The following is a 21,129-nucleotide window of genomic DNA, read 5'->3' as shown; positions in this document are numbered from 1 at the left end:
GGTCCCGCTGCGCGCTGCTTCGTCGCTCGGCGCGCTGCTCTCTCCAGGAGCCGAAGGACCAGGTGGCTTCGGCGCTCAGCCCCTACTTCGGCACCAAGACTCGCTACGAAGATGTCAACCCCGGACTACTGTCGGACCCCGAGGCGCCGCAGCGGGACCCAGAGCTGCTGGAGGGGAGCTGCACCCCGGTGCAGCTGGTGGCCCTCATCCGCCATGGTACCCGCTACCCCACGGCCAAGCAGATCCGCAAGCTGAGGCAGCTGCACGGGATGCTGCAGGCCCGCGGGCCGGGGCATGATAGGCCGGGCAATGCCAGCGATCGCGACCTGGGCGCCGCGCTGGCCGACTGGCCGCTGTGGTACGCGGACTGGATGGATGGGCAGTTGGTGGAGAAAGGGCGGCAGGACATGCGACAGCTGGCGCTGCGACTGGCCTCCCTCTTCCCAGCTCTCTTCAGCCGGGAGAACTACAGCCGCCTGCGACTGATCACCAGCTCCAAGCACCGCTGCGTGGACAGCGGCTCCGCCTTCTTGCGGGGGCTGTGGGAGCACTACCATCCTGGGTTGTCACCGCCCGACGTCTCAGGTGACCGCGCGCCGCGGGGCAGATGCTCTGCCGCGTTCCCGAATCTTCCCTGGACTTCCCCACCCCCAGTCTCGCCTCACTTTGCTCTGTATCCTAACTTCTACCCTTCAGGCTGTGCTTTCTCTGGGTACAGGATGTTATGAACTTGATTATCTCTCCTTTCATGTGTACATTTATTTATTTACTTATTCATTCATTCATCAGATATGAATTTTAGCACCTTTTACGTACCGAACGCTGTAGTAGACTCTGGGATCCAGAGCAGGAAAGGAGATGATCTTTCCCAAAATTTTTGGTCTCCCTTTTCCAAATTGAGTTAACCACTTTTGAGTGCCAGCCTGTCTGTCCCTTCTTACCTCCCTGGCAGTTAGTTTTATGGTTGAAAACACTCTTTAAAAATGATATTTAGAACCTTCTTCCTCAGGCATTGCTTGTAATACAAGTTGGGGTTTTTACTCATCACCTTTTTCAGGTGTCTGGTCTAGACTTAACACCCGATTTAGGAAGCTGTTAACAAGCCTTATTTATTCCCTGCTTTTTCCTTCTGTATGGTTGTTGTATTTACTGTTATAGAGTTCTCTTATTGTAGTTGCGGTTCATTGTCAAAAGCAATACCTTACCTACCAATTGATTTCATACTTTTTCAAAATTTGAGAGATGAAATAGTAGTATCTTTTTTATTTATCAGGCAAAGAAGTTGAGCCCAAGGTTGTCCTCTAATTTGAGGACTAGTCAGGCCTGGAGTCCAGGTCTTCTGTTTTTCCAGAATGATACTTTTCCCATCAAAATGTTTTTATAGTCAATTATATTGTAGCAAACACCCAATGCCTCATATATACCACACATGTCTCACATTTGTTTTACTTAATCTTCACAACTCTTCTCTGAAGCTGATAGTACCCCCCACATTGAACCCAAGGGTACTTAACTGCTGAGCCACATCCCCAGCTCTTTTTTGCCTTTTTTTTTTTTTTTTTTTTTTTTTTTTTTAGTTTGAGACAAGGTCTTGCTAAGCTGTTGAGGCTAACTTTGAATTTAAATCCTTTTGCCTTCCCAGTTGCAGCAGCGATTGCAGGCATGGACACCTGCACCTGGCTCATAACTTGCTTTTTTAAGCATTACACTATACAGCTTCCTTTTGTCCTATAATATCTGATGAGAATAAAAACATAACATTTTTATGACAGAGATATGAACAATTGTTAATAACTACTTCTAGGTTTTAAGGTATGAATTGAAGTGAGGAACTTCATTTAGCTTTACAGCCCAAATTTAAAAAACAAAACAAAACTGATTTATCATTTCTTCCATAGCAGTTCAGCAGTCTGCAAGGGATTTTTCCACTAATTGTGTATCATGTTATTGCTTTGTGGGTAACTCAGTAAACTAACTTGTTACTTACTGAGTCGTGCTTTTAAACTATAACTAGGTTTTTCCTATTAGTTTGGGTGAAAGTTCCCTATAGGTTGCCTAAATTAGCTGAATTTTAATGTAGCACAACATATACTGGACCTCAGGGCATGAATGATGGCACTCAGATTGCATTGTGAAGATTGTCATTTGCCTCGGGGAAAAGCCAGGGGTCAGAGTAGTTCAGGATAAACCCCCCTCTCACCATTTTTCAGTCTCAGAGATTAAATCCTTTGCCTAGCCACTTCATTATCCTACACAGACAATTGTTTTGCCTGTTGTGTAAATCTGGGCTTTTGAGGGAGACCACTGAATTAGATTTTGTGTTTTTATAGAAATAGAACAATGCATTTGTTTCTGTTTAAAGAGCAGCAGTAATTAGATAATAACAAGGATGAACCATCCAGACCCACAAGAGAAATCATATTTTGAGGGCACAGAAAAGATGACAAAGTTCTCTTATTTTCCTAGTGAAGTTGGTCTTTTTTGGGTTTTGGTAGTGGGGACTGAACTGAGGGACACTCTACTTCCACTGAGCAACATCCATCTCTAGCTCTTTTTATTTTATTTTGAGACAAGGTCTCCCTAAGATGCCGAAGCCAGCGTCATACTTGTGATCCTCTTCCCTCAGCCTTCTGAGTTACTAGGATGACATATACTGGCTCCTGAAGATACTTTCTTAAGAACTATAATCCAATTAACAATTAAAGTGGGAGAAATGATCTATTTCAGGGACTATGCCTTCACATATATGTATATTTTTGCGTTGTATATCTAAAACAATGGTATAACTATATTTGAATTTCTTAGATTTTGTGTACAGAAATAATACGTGGTGTTATTTTCATGGTGAATTATTGGAGGAATGATAATTGAGATGTTTTGAATATGGTTGAAAAACTTAAAAGACACCCCAATAGTTGAAGCATGGTTATGAATGCTTTTCCAGTACATGTTTGCCAAGTTGGGGGAATAGCATACTGTTAAACGGAGTTACCTAGGATCTTCAGTTAAAAGATAAACCAAATCAGAAGCACTTAGCACAGTGAAGCCCAGTAGACTTGAAACTTTGTGTGTGCTGTCAGTAGTTTTTGTCTAAAGTAAAATCTTTTGTAAAGTAACACAGGGTTAGGAAAATTAATTAAGAAAATAAAACAATCTATTTAGATTTTGGTTGAGTGGAGAAACAGGTCTAATCTGTTAAATTCTCTCTCACCTTGTACCTAGAGACTGCTGGTTTTTAGTTTGCTTTCTGAAGTTTTCTCTGCCTGACAGAAACAAAACTTTCATAACACAGTTTTGCACTTCTTATGATTTTCTTGCCTAATTATTTTTTTGTCTATGAGAAAACATTCATTTTGGTTACCTTTATTTCACTGTGTAGTATTGCTTCAACACATTTTATTTTGGGTGTTGATTGTATTTTAGTATTTCTAGCATATTCTCTTTAAGAATTGCCATCATTATAAATGGGTAATAAAATTTTATACTTTGTCTTTCTTGACTGATACATTATTTCAGATATGCAGATTAATGTCATTATGTTCCTTTTTCACACTTGAAGCAAAATTTTTAGTAATTTAAAAGTATCATTTATTGCCAGGGAGGCTGAGACTGGAGGATCACAAGTTCAAAGCCAGCCTCAGCAACTTAGCATGGCCCTAAGCAACTTAGTGAGACCCTGTCTTGAAATAAAAAGGGCTGGGGATGTGGCTCAGAGGTTAAATGCCCCTGGGTTCAATCCCTGATACCCATCATTTATGTCAATAATTTGCATGTATATAACTTTTTTTTTTCTTTCAGATATGGAGTGTGGACCTCCAAGCATAAATGACAAACTAATGAGGTTCTTTGATCATTGTAAGAAGTTCTTAACTGAAGTGGAAAGGAATGCTACAGCTCTTTATCATGTAGAAGCCTTCAAAACTGGACCAGAAATGCAGAGCATTTTAAAAAAAGTTGCAGCTGTTTTGCAAGTGCCGGTAAACAATTTAAATGCAGGTAATATATCTGCTGCATTCATTTGAACTGTGGCTTAAATAATTTTGAACTGTGAAAATGAAAAAATTAGGAAATTTAGTGTTATTCCTTTTAAAGGCCCAAATTGAATTTACATTCAATTTAAGAAACACCTCATGCTTACTATTTAAATTCATATTCTTCCAATATTATGTAAATTAAGGTATACAATTCTCTGTATTCTGAATTTTTTTTTTTTTTTTTTGTACTAGGGATTGAACCCAAGGGTATTTAATCACTGAACCAAGTCCTCAGCCCCTTTTTAAATTTTATATTTGAGACAGGGTCTTGCTAAGTTGCTGTGGGCCTTGCTAAGTTGCTGTAACTGGCCTCAAACTTGGCAGTTCTTCAGCTTTAGCTTCCCAAGTAACTGGGAAGTCATGCGCCACCATACCTGGCTTGTATTCTGAAATTTTTTGAAAACCTAAACTCTGAGCATTACTTGTAAAAACAAAAAATTTTGTTTTCTGAATTTGCTTCATAAAGTTATTCAAAGAGACTCATAAATTCTTTAGTTTTTAAAACAGTTCAAAAGTACATGTATGAGAGTTTTTGAAAGTGAAAAGCGAAGTGGTATGTTTTTTGAGGCTTTTATATGTAGAGATGTTGAAAAGATAAGTAATCATGTCTGTCACAAGATATGTAAGGGCTGACTGCAGTCTATCATCCAAACTGGGACACTTTTTGAGAGTAAAAGATAATACTATTATTATTAATTATTCTGGGAAAACCAGTGGAAAACAGGGCACATGGTGACCTAAGCAATGGAAAATTAATAAAATTTTTTTCCAGTTTTTTATAAATTTGTAATCTGTAAAGCAGATGTTGACAAAAATAAATTTTTTTATAAAAATAAAGTTTTATACATATATGTTCATGGACATACACACACAAAGATTATAAATTTTATTATATTGTGAATCAACTTCCAAGAGATTGGAAGTAGGAAATGTGGAGGGGTGAAACTATTTTTCAGTTAAGTCTGTTTTGGAGACCAGATGCTTTATAAGGATTAAAAAAATGATGATGTCTAAACTATTATTTGAAATTGAGTTTTTTTTCCTTTCCGCAAACCAGCTGTACATTGGGGTCACCTGTGGAGCTTTAAAATTTTCTTATTGGGAAATAATTAAAACATGTAGGTAAGAATAAAGGCTGACATAATGAATACTGTATACTCGAAACTTAGTTTTATGCTTCACTTAGTTGCTCTAAATAGCACCAAGGACCTTGGGTTTCTCTCCTGGATCTCATTCTTTTTCTTTTCTCTCCAGAGACATTGTCATCAATTCATCACTTAATCATCCTCCTGTGCCAGTATATATGTTTCTGTACATAACTGGGATATTGTTTTGTGGATTTTTAAACTTTTAGAATGGTATCAAAGTGCATTTGAGTCTGAAATTTGATTTTATGCAACTTTGTATTTTTTAAATGTAATTTTAATCCTTTCTATTTTTATTTATTTATTTATAGTGCTGAGGATTGACCACAGGGCCTTGAATATGCTAGGCAAATGTTCTACCACTGAGCTATAACTTTAGCCTAGTCCTACATTTTAAAACTTATACACAGAATTCCCCATGATATAAGTATACTAGTCTCTAGCCATTATTCTGTAGTAGAAGGTTTTTAAAAACTACTTTTAGGACTAGGGATGTAGCTCAGTGGTAGAGTGCTCGCTTATCATGAGCAAGGCCTTGGGTTTAATTCACAGCACTGTGTGTGTCCCCCACCCCCCAAGTACATTAAAAACTACTTTTAGTCTCTGAATGGGTAAGGATTATTTGTGTTTTCCTGATGGAATAACCAAGAGGAACTTTTTTTTTTTTTTTTGATACTAGGGATTGAACTTGGAGTGCTTATTAACCACTGAGCCACATCTCAGCCCTTTTTATTTTTATTTTGAGACAAGGTCTCACTAAATTGCTTAGGGCCTCACTAATTTGCTGAGGCTGACTTGTAATCTTCTTGCCTCAGGCTTCTGAGTCCTTGGGATGATAGGCATGTAACTACTGTGCCCAGCAAGAGCAACTTATTTTGGAGGCACTATAAGCATAGTAGTTGAAATAGTTGATCCTGGGATTGCACCGTTTGTATTTGAATTTTAATCTAACCGTGAATTATGATTTTTGCCAAGTTCCTTAATATCTCTATGCCGCAGTTTCCTTCTGTATAAAATGGATATAGGAATTATATTTGCCCCAAAGGATTATTGCAAGGATTATCTGAGATTAATTTATGTAAGACATTTAGCACAGTGCCTGGCATAGTAACTGCTCCATAAATATTTTTGCCATTCAAATACCTACTTTTTTAACATAAAGAGATAGTCCTACTGTATGTACTATCTGTAATTTATTTTTACTTAATAATACATCTGTCTGTACATATAGTTCTGTCTTATTCCTTTATAAATTATGTTATTTCATAGACTATATGGTTTGATTTCTGGGTCAATGCTGGTTAAAAGTTACTTAACCCATCAAATTTTACTGCTATAAAAGAATCTGGAGCTAATATATAGTCCAAATTCTTTTATATAGGAAACCATTTTTTCTACTGAAAACTTTTCTAGTTTTTAACTATCTAGTGATATTACAAAGAGCATTCTTATGGTTTATAAGGATTATATTTCACACTGGAGAGTTTATAAGAAAAGTAATAACAGGTGACGTTGCTGGGTTAACAAGTATGAATATTTGACACAATATACTTCCAAATTGTTCTCTGAAGGTGTAGAAAAATTTGTATCAATATATAAGAATGTTCTACTATCTCATCTAGCACTTAATACTATTAATCATTTTAACTTAGGCTCTTTGATTAGTGAAAAATAATGTCTAGCTTTAATTTACATTTATTTAATTTCTTCTGAAATCCAAAACCTTTTTATATGTTTATCAGCCAGATGTTTAGTTGCCTCTTCATAATCTTGTTTTCTGCCCCCTTCTCTTCTCCTCCCTCTCTCATCCTCCTTCTTTCCCTCACTTCATTTTGGTACTCAGGATCAAACCCAGGGCTTGGCACATGCTGGATAAACACTTTGCCACTGAGCTTTACCTCCAGCCCTATTGTCTGTTTGCTATTGAGTATTTTTTACATTTTTCTTATTGGTCATAGATATCCTCTCTATATTGGAGATATATTGACCAAACCTTTTAATTCTGTCTAGCAAAGAATTAGTCGTTGGCTTATTGTTGCTAATATTTTCTCTTAATTTATTGCCTATCTTTTAGGCTCGTTTTTGGTACCTTAAGTTTACATCTTTTGTGAAACCATATCTGTCTCTTTATTATGGCATCTGATCATTATATTTTGCTTAAGAATATTCTTGAAACTCAAGATTAGTTTATTTTCCTATTTTCTTCTATTTATTTGTTTATTTTTTAATACTTAAATTTCTAATGCATCTGAAATATTTTTGAGGCTCCAAAAGATTGACCAAGAAGTTGGAAGTGGTCATAATACATGAATTAGCCATAACTCATCAAGTAAGATCATTTGTTTCAACTTCATTGTTTTGTAGGTGAACAAGTTGAGATCCAGAGAGCCTAGAATGACTTTGCTCAGAATAATTCATGTTAGAATTAGATATATGATAGCATTAGTTTTCATTTCCCTGTACTTCAAAGACTTTTGGTAAACAAAACAGAACAAAACAAAACAAAACAAACAAACAAACAAAAGAAAACCAGGTGTTTTTGGTCACTTCTCTCTGGTTAAAGGGTATACAAATGGGCTGACTTTCATAGTTTCAAGTCTAAATGAGCCAGTTCCTTTCATCAAACATGAATAGTAGTTAAGTCACTCTATTATATTAGGTATTGGGATTATAAACCCTTCCCTTTATTTTTTTTAATAACATATATGGTGCTGAGGATCAAACCCAGGGCCTTGCACATGTGAGGCAAGTGCTCTACTGCTGAGCCATAACCCCAGCCCTATAAACCCTTCCCTTTATATGAGCAGAAGTTTTGAATGGCTTTTAGGTATATTCCCACTGAAATTTATTTTTTACAACTATATACTACCTCAGGAATTGTGTAAACTCAGAACTATTGCAGAAAGCATGTAACAATTAAATTTGGTCCCATTTTTCCTTTGGGAAAGAGGAAAGACAATATTTTAAAGAAAAATTGAAATAATAAAGGTAATCCCTGTAGTTGACTTCTTTTCTCTCTCTCTAGGATTAGATGCCAGCTACTTCTTGATTAGAGAGCAGCAATGTTTTTTTTCCTACTGATAAAGGCTACCTTTTTATAGCCCAAGCACTCATTCCCTTGTCCTTTTTTTTGATACATACATACATATACACACATGTGTGTACACATATGAAAGTGATGTAATCAGTGATTTAGCAATATAAAAATCCCAGATAGCTTATTATGAAATTGCTTGAGCAACTAAATTTGAAAAACTGATGCTGTAATACCAACTTTTCACTCCCTTTTTAGTGTGTAATTTTCCCTTGTTCTTCTGTGGACTCTTTCACCTTTCTCCTGCCCCTTCACTTTGCTCTTTTTTCCCTGTTTTCTGTAGTCCTCTCTCTCCTTTTATACCTTTCTTTCTTTATATGCCTTTTCCTAATAGTTATGAATTATTGAATAGTTCCCATACTCCCCAGTACTGAGAATTGAACCTAGGGGTGTTCTACCTCTGAACTATAGCTCCATCCCTTTTTATTTTTAAAATTTTGAGTTAGGATTTTGCTAATTGCTAAGGCTGCCCTTGAACTTGGCCAACTTCCTGCCTCAGCCTGTGGAGTTGCTGGAATTATAGGCATGTGCCTATAATGCCTGGCACTATTCTGTAGCTTAAAAAATCGTTCATTAAGCTGGATGTGGCGGTGCAAGCCTGTAATCCCAGTGACTGGGGAGGCTGAGGCAGGAGGATTGCAAATTCAAAGCCAGCCTCAGCAAAAGCAAGGTGCTAAGCAACTCAGTGAGACCTTATCTCTAAAGAAAATACAAAATAGGGCTAGAGATATGTTATTAGCCTAGTGCCCCTGAGTTCAATCCCTCGTCCCCAGAACCCCCTAAAAATATTGTTCAATAAATACACTTTGTTATTCCTAATTTTCAAGTTGGGGACTAAAATCTTTATAATTTTATTTTCCCTTTACCAGCCCTCTAATATTAGCAAAATAAAAGTCTGTTTAATGTAGTAGGTCTTTGGGTTAACCTTTTTGTTGGATTTGCCAGGCAAACATGCTCTTAATAAATAGTTTTAAAAACTGAAAAAAGTTACAGAAAATTTCTTGGTTTTATTGGACTGAAATGTATACATCCTTGTGATTTATTCCTGATAGTTGTAGTCCTTCCCTTGCACAGAGCAAGTATTAATTCTTTGATAACCAGGGAAAAAAAAAAAAAACTAGGCTCTTCTCCAAACCAAACATATCCAGTTTTTTCAACTTTGCTGCAAATGGCATTCTAGCAATATTCAGCTTTTGAAAAATTGCAGAAACTAATAACTCATAAAATTTTACCTGTTTTCCCCCCAGATTTAATTCAGGTAGCTTTTTTCACCTGTTCATTTGACCTGGCAATTAGAGGTGTCAAATCTCCTTGGTGTGATGTTTTTGACATAGATGATGCAAAGGTGAGTATTACTTTTGCAGTTACTTCATGGTTTAATGGGGCTTTTTTTTTTGTTTGTTTGTTACTTAAAGCAGCTTTTCTGAAAATAAGCAAAGTTAGGGAGCATAAATTGTCTTGTGACTATTTTCCTTATAAATAGAAATTAACGTTCAAATAGGTTTCACTTGTAAAAAGTTCATAAAACTTGGGAAAACATTTTTTTTCATGATTTGATTTCTAGGGCTCCTCAGTTTAAAACCTTTTCAACCCTTCATCAAATTTTACTACTGGAAGGGTATATAATCCAAATTATTATTTTTATAGAAAGCCAAACTTCAGAACAAGTGATTTTCCAAAGACCTGACTGTTCTTACATAGAAATTTTCATGGGAAATTGAGTTCTGTGTTCCACCTGGTGGTGGCAGTAATTCACTTACAATTCCTGTCTGCTTACCTCATTTCCCTCTTTTGCTCTTCATTTTCTGACTGATTTTTTAAGGTCAGATTCAGATTAAACATTTTTGACAAGAATTCCACATAAGTGATATATCCTTTCAGTGCATCACATCAGAAGGAATGTCGGTCTGTTACATCTTTGATAATGATATGTTTGGTCATTTGATTAAAGTATTGCCTGCCAGATTTTTCCATTGTGGAAGTATCTTTTTCCCTCTGTAAATAAAAGGCTTATTTAAAGAATCATGACTTGAAAACTCAAAATACATGTATATTAAATTAATTGAATTTTTATATGTAAGAATAAATTTAATTTTTTATTTAAAAATATGAAGTTATCTTTTGATTTAGGAATTTCCTATGATTTTTTCTTTTATTAGTAATTTAATATAAAATAATTTATCCCTGCTTAGCACTTGCACTGTGTAATAATAGGTTTACATACTAAAGTATTTACAGATGAAATAAAATGGTGTTTGAAATTTGTTTGAATTCAGTGGTGGAGGCAGGAACATAGCTGAAATAGGATTGGTCAAATATCGATTATTGTTGAAGTTGGATGATGGGTACACTTGGGTACTACTTGTTGTACTACTATTCTATACTTTTATATGTTTGAGATTCTCCATTAATATATTTTAAAATTAAAAATAAATAGGTACTTTTGAAATTCTGAGAATTATACAAATTATCTAGGCCTTGTGAAATGCTGGACCATATGTGCTTTCTTTTAGCCAACATTTCTCGAATTCCTGTTCTATGCCAGATACTTGCTTGGAACTGAAGATGACTAACATTAAGATAGCATTATCTTCAAAGAATGGCAGAAGGAGTGAAATAAAGCCATTTATAATATAAGTATATATAAGATATAGTGGTGCACAAAAGGAAGTTGATTAAATGGTCGTCAGGCAAATCTTTACAAAAGAAATGACACGTTTTTCTGGGGGATAGCCTATTTTGCAACTTTGTACATACCTTCTAAGGTAATGAGTGTATCTAGATTGTCTATCATTTCTAGGTCAATTTTGGTATCTAATATTTTTCTATCAGATATCCATGGCTGGGCATGGTGGTGCAGGGTAGTCCATGCCTGTAACCACGGGGACCTGGGAGGTCAAGGCAGAAGGGTTGCAAATCAGAGGCCAGTCTGGAAAAGTTAGTAAGACCCTGTTTCCAAATTAAAAAAGGGCTGGGGATGTAGCTCATTGGTAAAATGCTGTAGGTACAATCCTCAATACTAGAAGGAAACAAAGAAAGGAAGCAAGGAAAAGTCCATGTCATTCAGATTTGCAGGATTATTTGCAAAGTTTGGCAAATTTATCTCTTAAAATTTGAAAAACTCATTTTCTGTTTGGACCTTTGACTCTGTAGTTATGTTGTATATTTATATTTTTCTGATTCAGTTTGGGTAACATACTTTGTCAGAAAAATTATCTTCTATTTATATTTTTAGTTTTTATATAAAGTTTTAATAATGTACAAATGAGATTTTAAATCTCTTTTATTAAATATCATTCTGAGCTACATCCCCAGCCCATCATAGTTTGTATTTTAATGCAACCGTCTTGCTAAGTTGCCCAGGTTGGCTTCAAACTTGCTTCCTGAGTAGCTGGGGTTATGAGTGTGTACCATTGGACCTGGCTTATTTAAAATCTTTTTTTTAACTTTATGTTTACTTTGTCCCTTTTGCTAACTTCTAGAATTAATTGTCTCTTTATTATATTTTGGTTTTGGTATATGGCACTGGCCTACCCCTGGGCTTAAACTTATTATGACTTGTACTTCGTTTTTATAGAAGCTTATCATCTTTAAATGCTTAAAATTCTGATCCAGCCATGCATAGTGGCACATACCTGTAGTTCCCAATGACTCCAGAGGCTAAGGCAGGAGACTGCAAGTTCAGTTCGAGGCTAGCCTGAGCAACTTAGCAAGACCCTGTCTCAAAAACTAAAAAGGGCTGGAGGTATACCACAGCAGTAGAATGTTTGCCTAGCATGTGTGAGACACTGAGTTCAATACACATACCCTACATACACCGAAAGTTAATTTCTTAATCTTCTGTTAATGTCTTTCTATGCTATGTAATGAAAACTCTTCCAGGTACTTTTTTTTCTCTGTATCTGTCTTTGCTATCATCTTAATGTAATTTTAGAAGAAAGAGGAGCTAACTGCATGTTCTTAATCCACTCTCCTAACCTGCCATGGATGATGGATTATTAGATTTGAAGATTTACTAACTTGTTTGGCCCACAAGCCTTGATTCAAATTTGTGATGCAGCAAAAGTTATTGTGTGTCATATACCTTCAGCGCTAACTCTTTAATGCATGATATTAAAATCTAAATGCTAAGATTCTACTGTATTTTGTACAGAATGATAATATAACTGTTTCTGGGGAAATGTTATTAAATTAGAAAATCTCTAACATTTATGAAAATGTATTAGAAATAATATTTGAAATTTTTATTTTTAGGTATTAGAATATCTAAATGATCTGAAACAATATTGGAAAAGAGGATATGGATATACCATTAATAGTCGATCCAGCTGCACCCTCTTTCAGGATATCTTTCAGCACCTGGACAAAGCAGTTGAAGAGAAGCAAAGGTAAAAGCTATAAAATTTTGAAGTAAATTCTGAGATTGCTATTAAACTTCTGGAAAATATTTTATAATTGATGATTTTTTTTTGTCTTTTTAAAATTCTGATTTGTTATATGTGACAGCAGAATGCATTATAATTCATATTACACATATAGAGCACAATTTTTCATATCTCTGGTTGTATACAAAGTATATTCACACCCTTCGTGTCTTCATACATATACTTGGGGTAATGATGTCCATTTCATTTCACCATCTTTCCCGCCCACATACCCTCCTTCTTCTCCCTCCCCTTTGCCTTATCTAGAGTTCATCTAATCCTCCCATGCTCCCCCTCTCAACCCCATTATGAATCAGCCTCATTATATCAGAGAAAACATTTGGCATTCATTTACCTGCAAATGCCATGATTTTTTCTCTTTTATTGCTGATTAATATTCCATTGTGTATATATACCACATTTTCTTTATCCATTCATCTGCTGAAGGGCATCTACGTTGGTTTCACAGTTTAGCTATTGTGAATTGTCCTTCTATAAACACTGATGTGACTGCAGTATACTGTTTTTAAGTCCTTTGGGTATAGACCGAGGAGAGGGATAGCTGGGTCAAATGGTAGTTCCATTCCCAATTTTCCAAGGAATCTCCATACTGCTTTCCATATTGAGTGCACCAATTTGCAGTCCACCAGCAATGTACAAGTGTGCCTTTTTCCCCAGTTCCTCGTCAACACTTGTTTGTGTTCTTAATAGCCACCATTCTGACTGGAGTGAGATGAAATCTTAGAGTAGTTTTGATTTGCATTTCTCTAATAGTTAGAGATGTTGAACATTTTTTCATATATTTGTTGATTGATTGTTTATCCTCTTCTGAGAACTGTTTGTTCAGTTCTTTGGCCCATTTATTGATTGGGTTATTTGTTTTTTTGGTTTAGCTTTTTGAGCTCTTTATATACCCTAGAGATTAGTGCTCTATCTGATGAGCGAGTAGTAAACATTTTCTCCCATTCTGTAGGCTCTCTATTTGCCCCACAAAAGATTGTTTCTTTTGTTGCGAAGGTTTTCAGTTTGAATCCATCTCATTTATTATTCTTGATTTTAATTCTTTTGCTATAGGAGTCTTAGTAAGAAAGTTGGGGCCTAATCTGACATGTTGGAGTTTGGGCCTACTTTTTCTTCTAATAGATGCAGTGTCTCTGGTTTAATTCCTAGATCCTTGACCCACTTTGAATTGAGTTTTGTGCATGGTGAGAGAGAGGGATTTAATTTCATTCTAGCACCATTTGTTGAAGAGGCTATCTTTTCTTCAATGTATATTTTTGGTGCCTTTGTCTAAGATAACTGAAATTATGTGGGTTAGTCTCTGTGTCCTTTATTCTGTACCATTGGCTACCAGTCTGTTTTGGTGCCAATACCATGCTGTTTTTGTTAATTACTATTGCTCTGTAGTATAGTTTAAGGTCTGGTGTAGTGATGCCACCTGTTATACTCTTCTTGCTAAGGATTGCTTTAGCTTTTCTGGGTCTCTTATTTTTCCAGATGAATCTCATGACTGCTTTTTCTATGTTTATGAGGAATGTCATTGGGATTTTGATTGGAATTCCATTAAATCTGTATAGTGCTTTTTGGTACTATGGTCATTTTGACAATATTAATTCTGCCTATCCAAGAACAAGGGAGATCTTTCCATCTTCTAAGGTTTTCTTTAATTTCTTTCTTTAGCGTTCTGTAGTTTTCATTGTAGAGGTCTTTCACCTGTTTCATTAGGTTGATTTCCAAGTTTTTTTTTTTTTTTTGAGTCTATTGTAAATGGGGTAGTCTTCCTCATTTCCCTTTCAGAGGATTTGTCACTGATATATAGAAATGCCTTTGATTTATGGGTATTGATATTGTATCCTGCTAATTTGCTGAATTAATTTACTAGTTCTAGAAGTTTTCTTGTGGAATTTTTGGGGTCTTCTAGGTATAGAATCATATTTGTCAGCAAATAGTGCTAATTTGAGTTCTTCTTTTTCTAATGAATTTCTTTCTTCTGTCTAATTGCTCTGGCCAGTGTTTTAAGAGCTACGTTAAATAGAAGTGGTGAAATGGGGCATCCCTGTCTTGTTCCAGTTTTTAGAGGGAATGCTTTCAATTTTTTTCCCTTTAGAATGATGTTGGCTGGGGCTTAGCATAGATAGCTTTTACAATGTTGAGATATGTTCTTGTTATCCCTAGTTTTTCTAGTGTTTTGAACATGAAGGGGTGCTATATTTTGTTAAATGCTTTTTCTGCATCTATTGAGATGATCATATGATTCTTATCTTTAAGTCTATTGATGTGATGAATTACATTTATTGATTTCCCTATGTTCAACCAACATTGCATCCCTAGGATGAACCCCACTTGATCATGGTGCATGATCTTTTTGATATGTTTTTGAATTCAATTTGCCAGAATTTTATTGAGAATTTTTGCATCTATGTTCATTAGAGATATTGGTCTGAAGTTTTCTTTCTTTGATTGTGTCTTTGCCTGATTTTTGGAATCAGGGTGATATTGGTCTCATAGAATGAATTTGGAAGTGCTTCAACTTTTTCTATTTCACAAAATAATTTGAAGAGTATAGTTATTAGTTCTTCTTTATATGTCTTGTAGAACTCAGCTGTGTATCCATCTGGTCCTGGGCTCTTCTTGGTTGGTAGGCTTCTGATGACGTCTTCTATTTCATTGCTTGAAATTGATCTGTTTAAATTGTGTATATCATCCTGATTCAATTTGGGCAAATCATATGACTCTAGAAATTTGTCAATGCCTTCAGTATTCTCTATTTTATTGGAATACAAGTTTTCAAAATAATTTCTAATTATCTTCTGTATTTTTGTAGTGTCTGTTGTGATATTTCCTTTTTCATCATGTATGTTAGTAATTTGAGTTTTTTCCTTCTCTTTGTTAGCATGGCTAAGCAATTTTATTTACCTTTTCAAAGAACCAACTTTTTGTTTTGTCAGGTTTTTCAATGGTTTCTTTTGTTTGAATTTCATTGATTTCAGCTCTGATTTTAGTTATTTCCTGTCTTCTATTGCTTTTGGTGTTGATTTGTTCTTCTTTTTCTAGGGCTTTGAAATGTAATGTTAGGTCATTTATTTGATGACTTTTCTTTTTTAAGGAATGAACTCTATGCAATGAACTTTCCTCTTAGCACTGCCTTCATAGTGTCCCAGAGATTTCAATATGTTGTATCAGTGTTCTCATTCACCTCTAAGAATTTTTTAATCTCCTCCTTGATGTCTTTTGCAACCCCTTGTTCATTCAGTAGCATATTATTTAGTCTTCAGGTGTTGGAGTAGATAATTGATGATTTTTATAAAATGCTTATTTAGTTTTGTTTTTTCAAAATTTTAACATAATTATTGATACCATTCAAATAATATACATTAGTTTTACATGGAATCATACTGCTTATTGTCTTCTGGACTTGCTTTTTTCCTTCAACATTATGTTTAAAATATTCAGTATACTACTGCATATTGCTATGGTTCATTTTTACTAGAGTACAATATTCAGTATTGTGAATGTACTACAATTTATACCATCTACTCTTGCCAATGGGCATGTAGATTTTTTATTATAAATAGAATAATCATGAAATTTTATTATACATGTCTTCTTTTAAGAATACAAAATATTTTTATTTTAAAATAGAGTTTCTCATCAAATTGCCTTTGTTAGCTAGGCACAGTGGCACTTGTCCATAATCCTAGTGGCTCAGGAGGCTGAGGCAGGAGGATCACAGGTTCAAAGCCAGCCTCAACCATTAAGCAAGACAATAAGCAACCTAGTGAGACCCTGTCTCAAAATTAAAAAAAAAAAAAAAAAGGCAAAAGAAAATGGGGCCAGGGATGTGGCTCCATGGTTAAGTGCCCCTGAGTTAAATTCCTGCCACCAAAATAAATAAAATAAACAAACAAGTAAAACCCTTTGTTAACATTTATACTTTTTTTTTTTTTCTTGTCAGTACTAGACACCAAACCCAGAATCTTGAGCATACTAAGTAAGTACTGTACCACTGAGTACATCCCAAGTTCTTTTTAGTTTTNTTCTTATTACACATATATACCACAATTTTTCATGTCTCTGTTTATATATAAAGTATGTTGACACCCAGTTGGAGTCTTCATACATGTATTTTGTACCATCACATTCCACTGCCCTTGCTAATCCTCTGCCCCCTCCCTTTCCCTCCCATCCCTCTTCCCTATATAGAATTTATCTAATCCTCCCATGCTCCCCTCCCCACCCCGCTATGAGTCACCCTCCTTATATCAGAGAACACATTTGGCATTTGGTTTTTTGGGATTGGCTAACTTCACTTAGCATTATCTTCTCCAATGCCATCTATTTACCTGCAAATGCCATGATTTTATTCTCTTTAATGCTGAGTAAAATTCCATTGTGTATATATGCCTCATTTTTTAATCTATTCATCCACCGAAGGGCATCTAGGTTGGCTCCACAGTTTAGCTAATGTGAATTGTCCTGCTATAAACATTGATGTGGCTGTGTCCCTTTAGTATGCTATTTTTAAGTTCTTTGGGTATAGTCCTAGGCGAGGGATATCTGGGTCAAATGGTGGTTCCATTCCCAGATTTCCAAGGAATCTCCATACTGCTTCATTTGATAGATCTTTAACCCCATTTTATTTGACAAGCTTACATTGGTAAATGTATAAGCCTTTTCCAAATATTTTGATCATGCAATAAAAATTGAGACAGGAAAGACTTGGAGGCGATTTATATCATTGTGTTTCCAGTACTTTTATTTATATAAATATATTTTGTTTATGGATATGACACTAATTTGTAGAATTTTCTTGGGTTTGATAGGAATTAGGCAAGAAAACCCAGATTATTTAGTTTTTACTACCAAAAACAGGATTTTAGTGATGACCAATAAGCTGCTTTGAGATAGGAATTAACTTTTTTCCTATTTGATTTTTTGAATGGTTTATAACCCTTAGACTTTACAAGATAACAGATCTTTCCTGTTCATTGTTCATTGTTTGCCCCAGTGTTGAATGTGAGGCATGATAAAATTATGTCAGGAAGTTTTAAAAATAACTTGTAAGGCTTGCTTTAAAAGTTGATTTTAGATTTAAAGCTTAAGTTAAAAAAAATCACTGATGTTTTAAAATAAATGAATATTTCTGCATACCAAAACCATAAAAAATGAAACAGAGAAATTACAGATCACCCTCAGTTCAAAGATATAGCACTTACCAATTGAAAGACCTAATTTGATAATCTATGGATTGAATGTAATTCGTATTAAAATACCAGTAAGTTTCTTATCAAAATTGAGAAGCTAATTTCAAAATTTATACAGAAATTTAAAGGACATAGAAGAGATAAAGCAATTTTGAAAAGAAAGGGACTTACAATTCCTAATTTCAATACTTATTGTAAAGCTTTAGTGATGGTCAAGTAGATCAGTAAAGCCATGGAATTGAATAAAGCTGTGAAACAAACTTAGATATACAGTTAGTTGGCCATCTATATCTTTGGATGCCCTATTTGGAATTCAACTAATTGTGACTATAAAATTTCTGGGAGAGAAAATTTTATCTGTAATGAATATAGATAGACCTTTTTCTTATTTCCTAAATAGTACAGTATAATAACTATTTACATAGAATTCATATGCAAAGTATACCATTTTATGTATGGGACTTGACCATCCATGGATATTAGTATCCATGGGGAATTCTGGAACCAGTCCCCCATAGATACTTGAATTGATTTTCTACAGAAGATACAAATCAGTGCAGTGGGGAAAAGAATAATCTTTATAACAATGGTGCTGGAACAATTGGATATACAGATCCTTACATAATACTATGCACTAAGATTTAAACATAAACATAAAACAAAATTTTGGGGCTGGAGTTGTGGCTAAGTGGTAGAGTGCTCACCTAGCATGTGTGAGTCACTGGGTTCAATTCTCAGCACCACATATTAATTAATTTTAAAAAAGGTTCATCAACAACTAAAAAAAGAAAATGTGAAACTTCTTAAATAAAATATAAGAACAGTGTCCTAATTATAATAGCTAAATGTATAAAACTCTTAGAAGAAAAAAATAGGAATAAATACATGACCCTGGATTAGGTAAGGATTTCTTAGATATAATGCCAGAGTGTGGTCCTTTAACAAAGATTGATAAAATGACTTTATAAAAATTAAAATCCTAGCACTGTTGGTTAAAAAAAGGAAAATAAGTGTGAAGATCCCAAAATAAATGCTAAGGATCCTGAATTAAGAGAGCTGATTATATTTGATTAAAACATTGATGTGTCACTATTATTTGCAATCTTCAGTTTTCTACCAGGTAAAAACTTTTACTTAAGAATACAGTATTTGGAAAATAGAAAGACAGTTGTAGACTTGGAAAAAATATTTGCAAAACAAATAAGTATGCAAATAGGATTTGAATCCAGAATATACAGAGAATACAACTCAGTAATAAGAAAAACAACCCAGTTTTTTCAAAAAGCAGAAAAGAGTTATGGACATATAGCTCAGTGGTGGAACATGTGCTTAGCATACCCATGACCCTGCGTTCATTCACCATTACCAAAAAAATACCACAAACAAACAAAAAGATTAGTTTGAATAGACTTCATTAAAGAGGATAGATGGATGGCAAATAAGCACTTGAAAAAATTCACACCATCATTAGATATTAAAACAGTGAAATACCACTAATATACTCCCTAAATTGGATAAAATTTAAAAAGGATTGTCCTAAGTGTTGATGAAATATAAGGAAACTGGGAATCTCATGCATGCTGGTATGAATGTAAAATTATATATGTAGCCTCTTTGGAAAAGGTTGGCAGTTTCTTTACACATAAATCTGTATTACTGATTTCTTAATATCTACCTAATAGAGATGAATATATGTGTCTACACAAAGAATTTTATGTGGATGATTACAGATTATTCATGATAGCAAAAACCTGAAAACAGTTCAGATATTCATCAAGTAATGAGTAGACACACACAATGTACCATATGGTACATCCATATGGTAAAAGAAGAATAAGCTGCTAATAGATTCAACCAATTGGATAACCTTAGATATTATGCTGACTGAAAGAAGCCAGTCACATAAGACTATATATTGATTGATTTTATTGACCAATAAAATCCTAGCACTGTTGGTTAAAAAAGAAAGTGATAAGATCCCAAAATAATCCCTAAGGACTCTGAATTTAGAGAGCTGATTATATTTTATTGAAACATTGATGTGTCACTATTATTTGCAATCTTCCGTTTTCTACCAGGTAAAATCATGCTATTAAAACTATGTTGAGGAGGGGAAGATGGCGGCGAGGGGAGTGCATTACCCCCGTGTGCTGCTTCACTGTGTGGGAGTATGACAAGTCAGGACGGCTAAAGGATATCTTGTTAGGAATTTCCAGCAATAGTGGGGTGCTCCGGAACCTGGAGGAAGGATTTCCATCGCACGAGGATCGGCTACGGGGACTCAAACGCGAGAGGTTTGTCGCACGGAGGGTAACTGCTTATTCAGCAAATCGCCCCGCGGCGAAAGTCTGCAGTGTGCGCTGGGATAGAGACGCAGGGTTACAGCGCTGCAGTTTCTGCCAGCCGCGCAAGCACCGTACTCAGGGCTGAATTCTGGGTTCCAGACGGGGGAAGGAAGCGGTCCTTCTCAGTTCTACACACCGGTCAGTCCACAGAGGAGGCCAGCAGCCACCATCTTGGTAATCTGACGTCACGTCCCCTGTTTTCGACTGACCGCAACTCATTCAGCCATAGATCAGGTAATTCCAGGCTACAATTCGCCTGTGGCTTGCAAACAGATTGCTAGGGTTCTGCGCCTGGGTGCTTCTAAGAACCTGAGCCTATCGGAGCAAACGCCGAGCGCGGGGCGCCCGAGTTCCGGCTCCCGGAACCGCCCCGCGGAGGCTGCTTCATGAACCCTGCTCCTATCAGAGCATACAACAAGCACTAAGCAGCCGAACTCCGGCTCCCGGAACTGAGCCCGCGGGGACTGCTTCTTGGAGCTTACAGGAGTTCGGAGAGGCCGAGCTTACACCGAGTTCGGAGAGGCCGAGTTCCGGCTCCCGGAACTTCCCTGGGCCGGGGCTGGGAGCCCGCGGAAACTGCTTCTCGGTAGGGGTCCTGCCGAGGGCCGGACAGGACTCACCCGTTGCTTTGGTTGCCCGGCAAAGGGAACGAAAGGCTGACATTCGCATACGATATCAACATGGCAGAGATCTGATGTCAGCAGAAAGCGGCGGAGGAGAGAACTCCATCAATACCAGTGGTGACATAAGCAGTTGGTCTCCTGGTAGGGGGGGTGAGGCACAGTCACCTGAGCCTCCTCAATTTGTCGTTGAGCCAGAGGGGAGAAGCCGGGCCGCCGCCAGCGCCCGGAGCAGGCCCAGCGGCTCGCCAGCGTGGTGACCG

At 36.1% G+C, this 21,129-nt stretch overlaps 1 protein-coding gene across 1 annotated transcript in view; it reads left to right on the top strand.

Moving 5' to 3' along the window:
* Positions 1–2: 2 nt before the first annotated feature.
* The window catches only part of Minpp1 (multiple inositol-polyphosphate phosphatase 1), a gene marked incomplete at its 5' end in the record, with an annotated part of 42,358 nt that continues 21,231 nt past the window's right edge, over positions 3–21,129 (top strand). Inside the window, 5 exons of the mRNA XM_048807590.1 lie at positions 3–585; positions 3,799–3,996; positions 9,521–9,618; positions 12,528–12,661; positions 16,653–16,688. Of these exons, the coding sequence (XP_048663547.1) occupies positions 3–585; positions 3,799–3,996; positions 9,521–9,618; positions 12,528–12,661; positions 16,653–16,688 (1,049 nt within the window). The remainder of the gene's footprint in view (positions 586–3,798; positions 3,997–9,520; positions 9,619–12,527; positions 12,662–16,652; positions 16,689–21,129) is intronic.

Source organism: Marmota marmota, unplaced genomic scaffold (genome assembly GCF_001458135.2).
Source record: "Marmota marmota marmota unplaced genomic scaffold, marMar, whole genome shotgun sequence".
NCBI classification, from domain to species: Eukaryota; Metazoa; Chordata; class Mammalia; order Rodentia; family Sciuridae; genus Marmota; species Marmota marmota.
The sequence above is the reverse complement of the archived record's forward strand: the minus strand, read 5'-3'. Positions and strand labels throughout refer to the sequence as shown.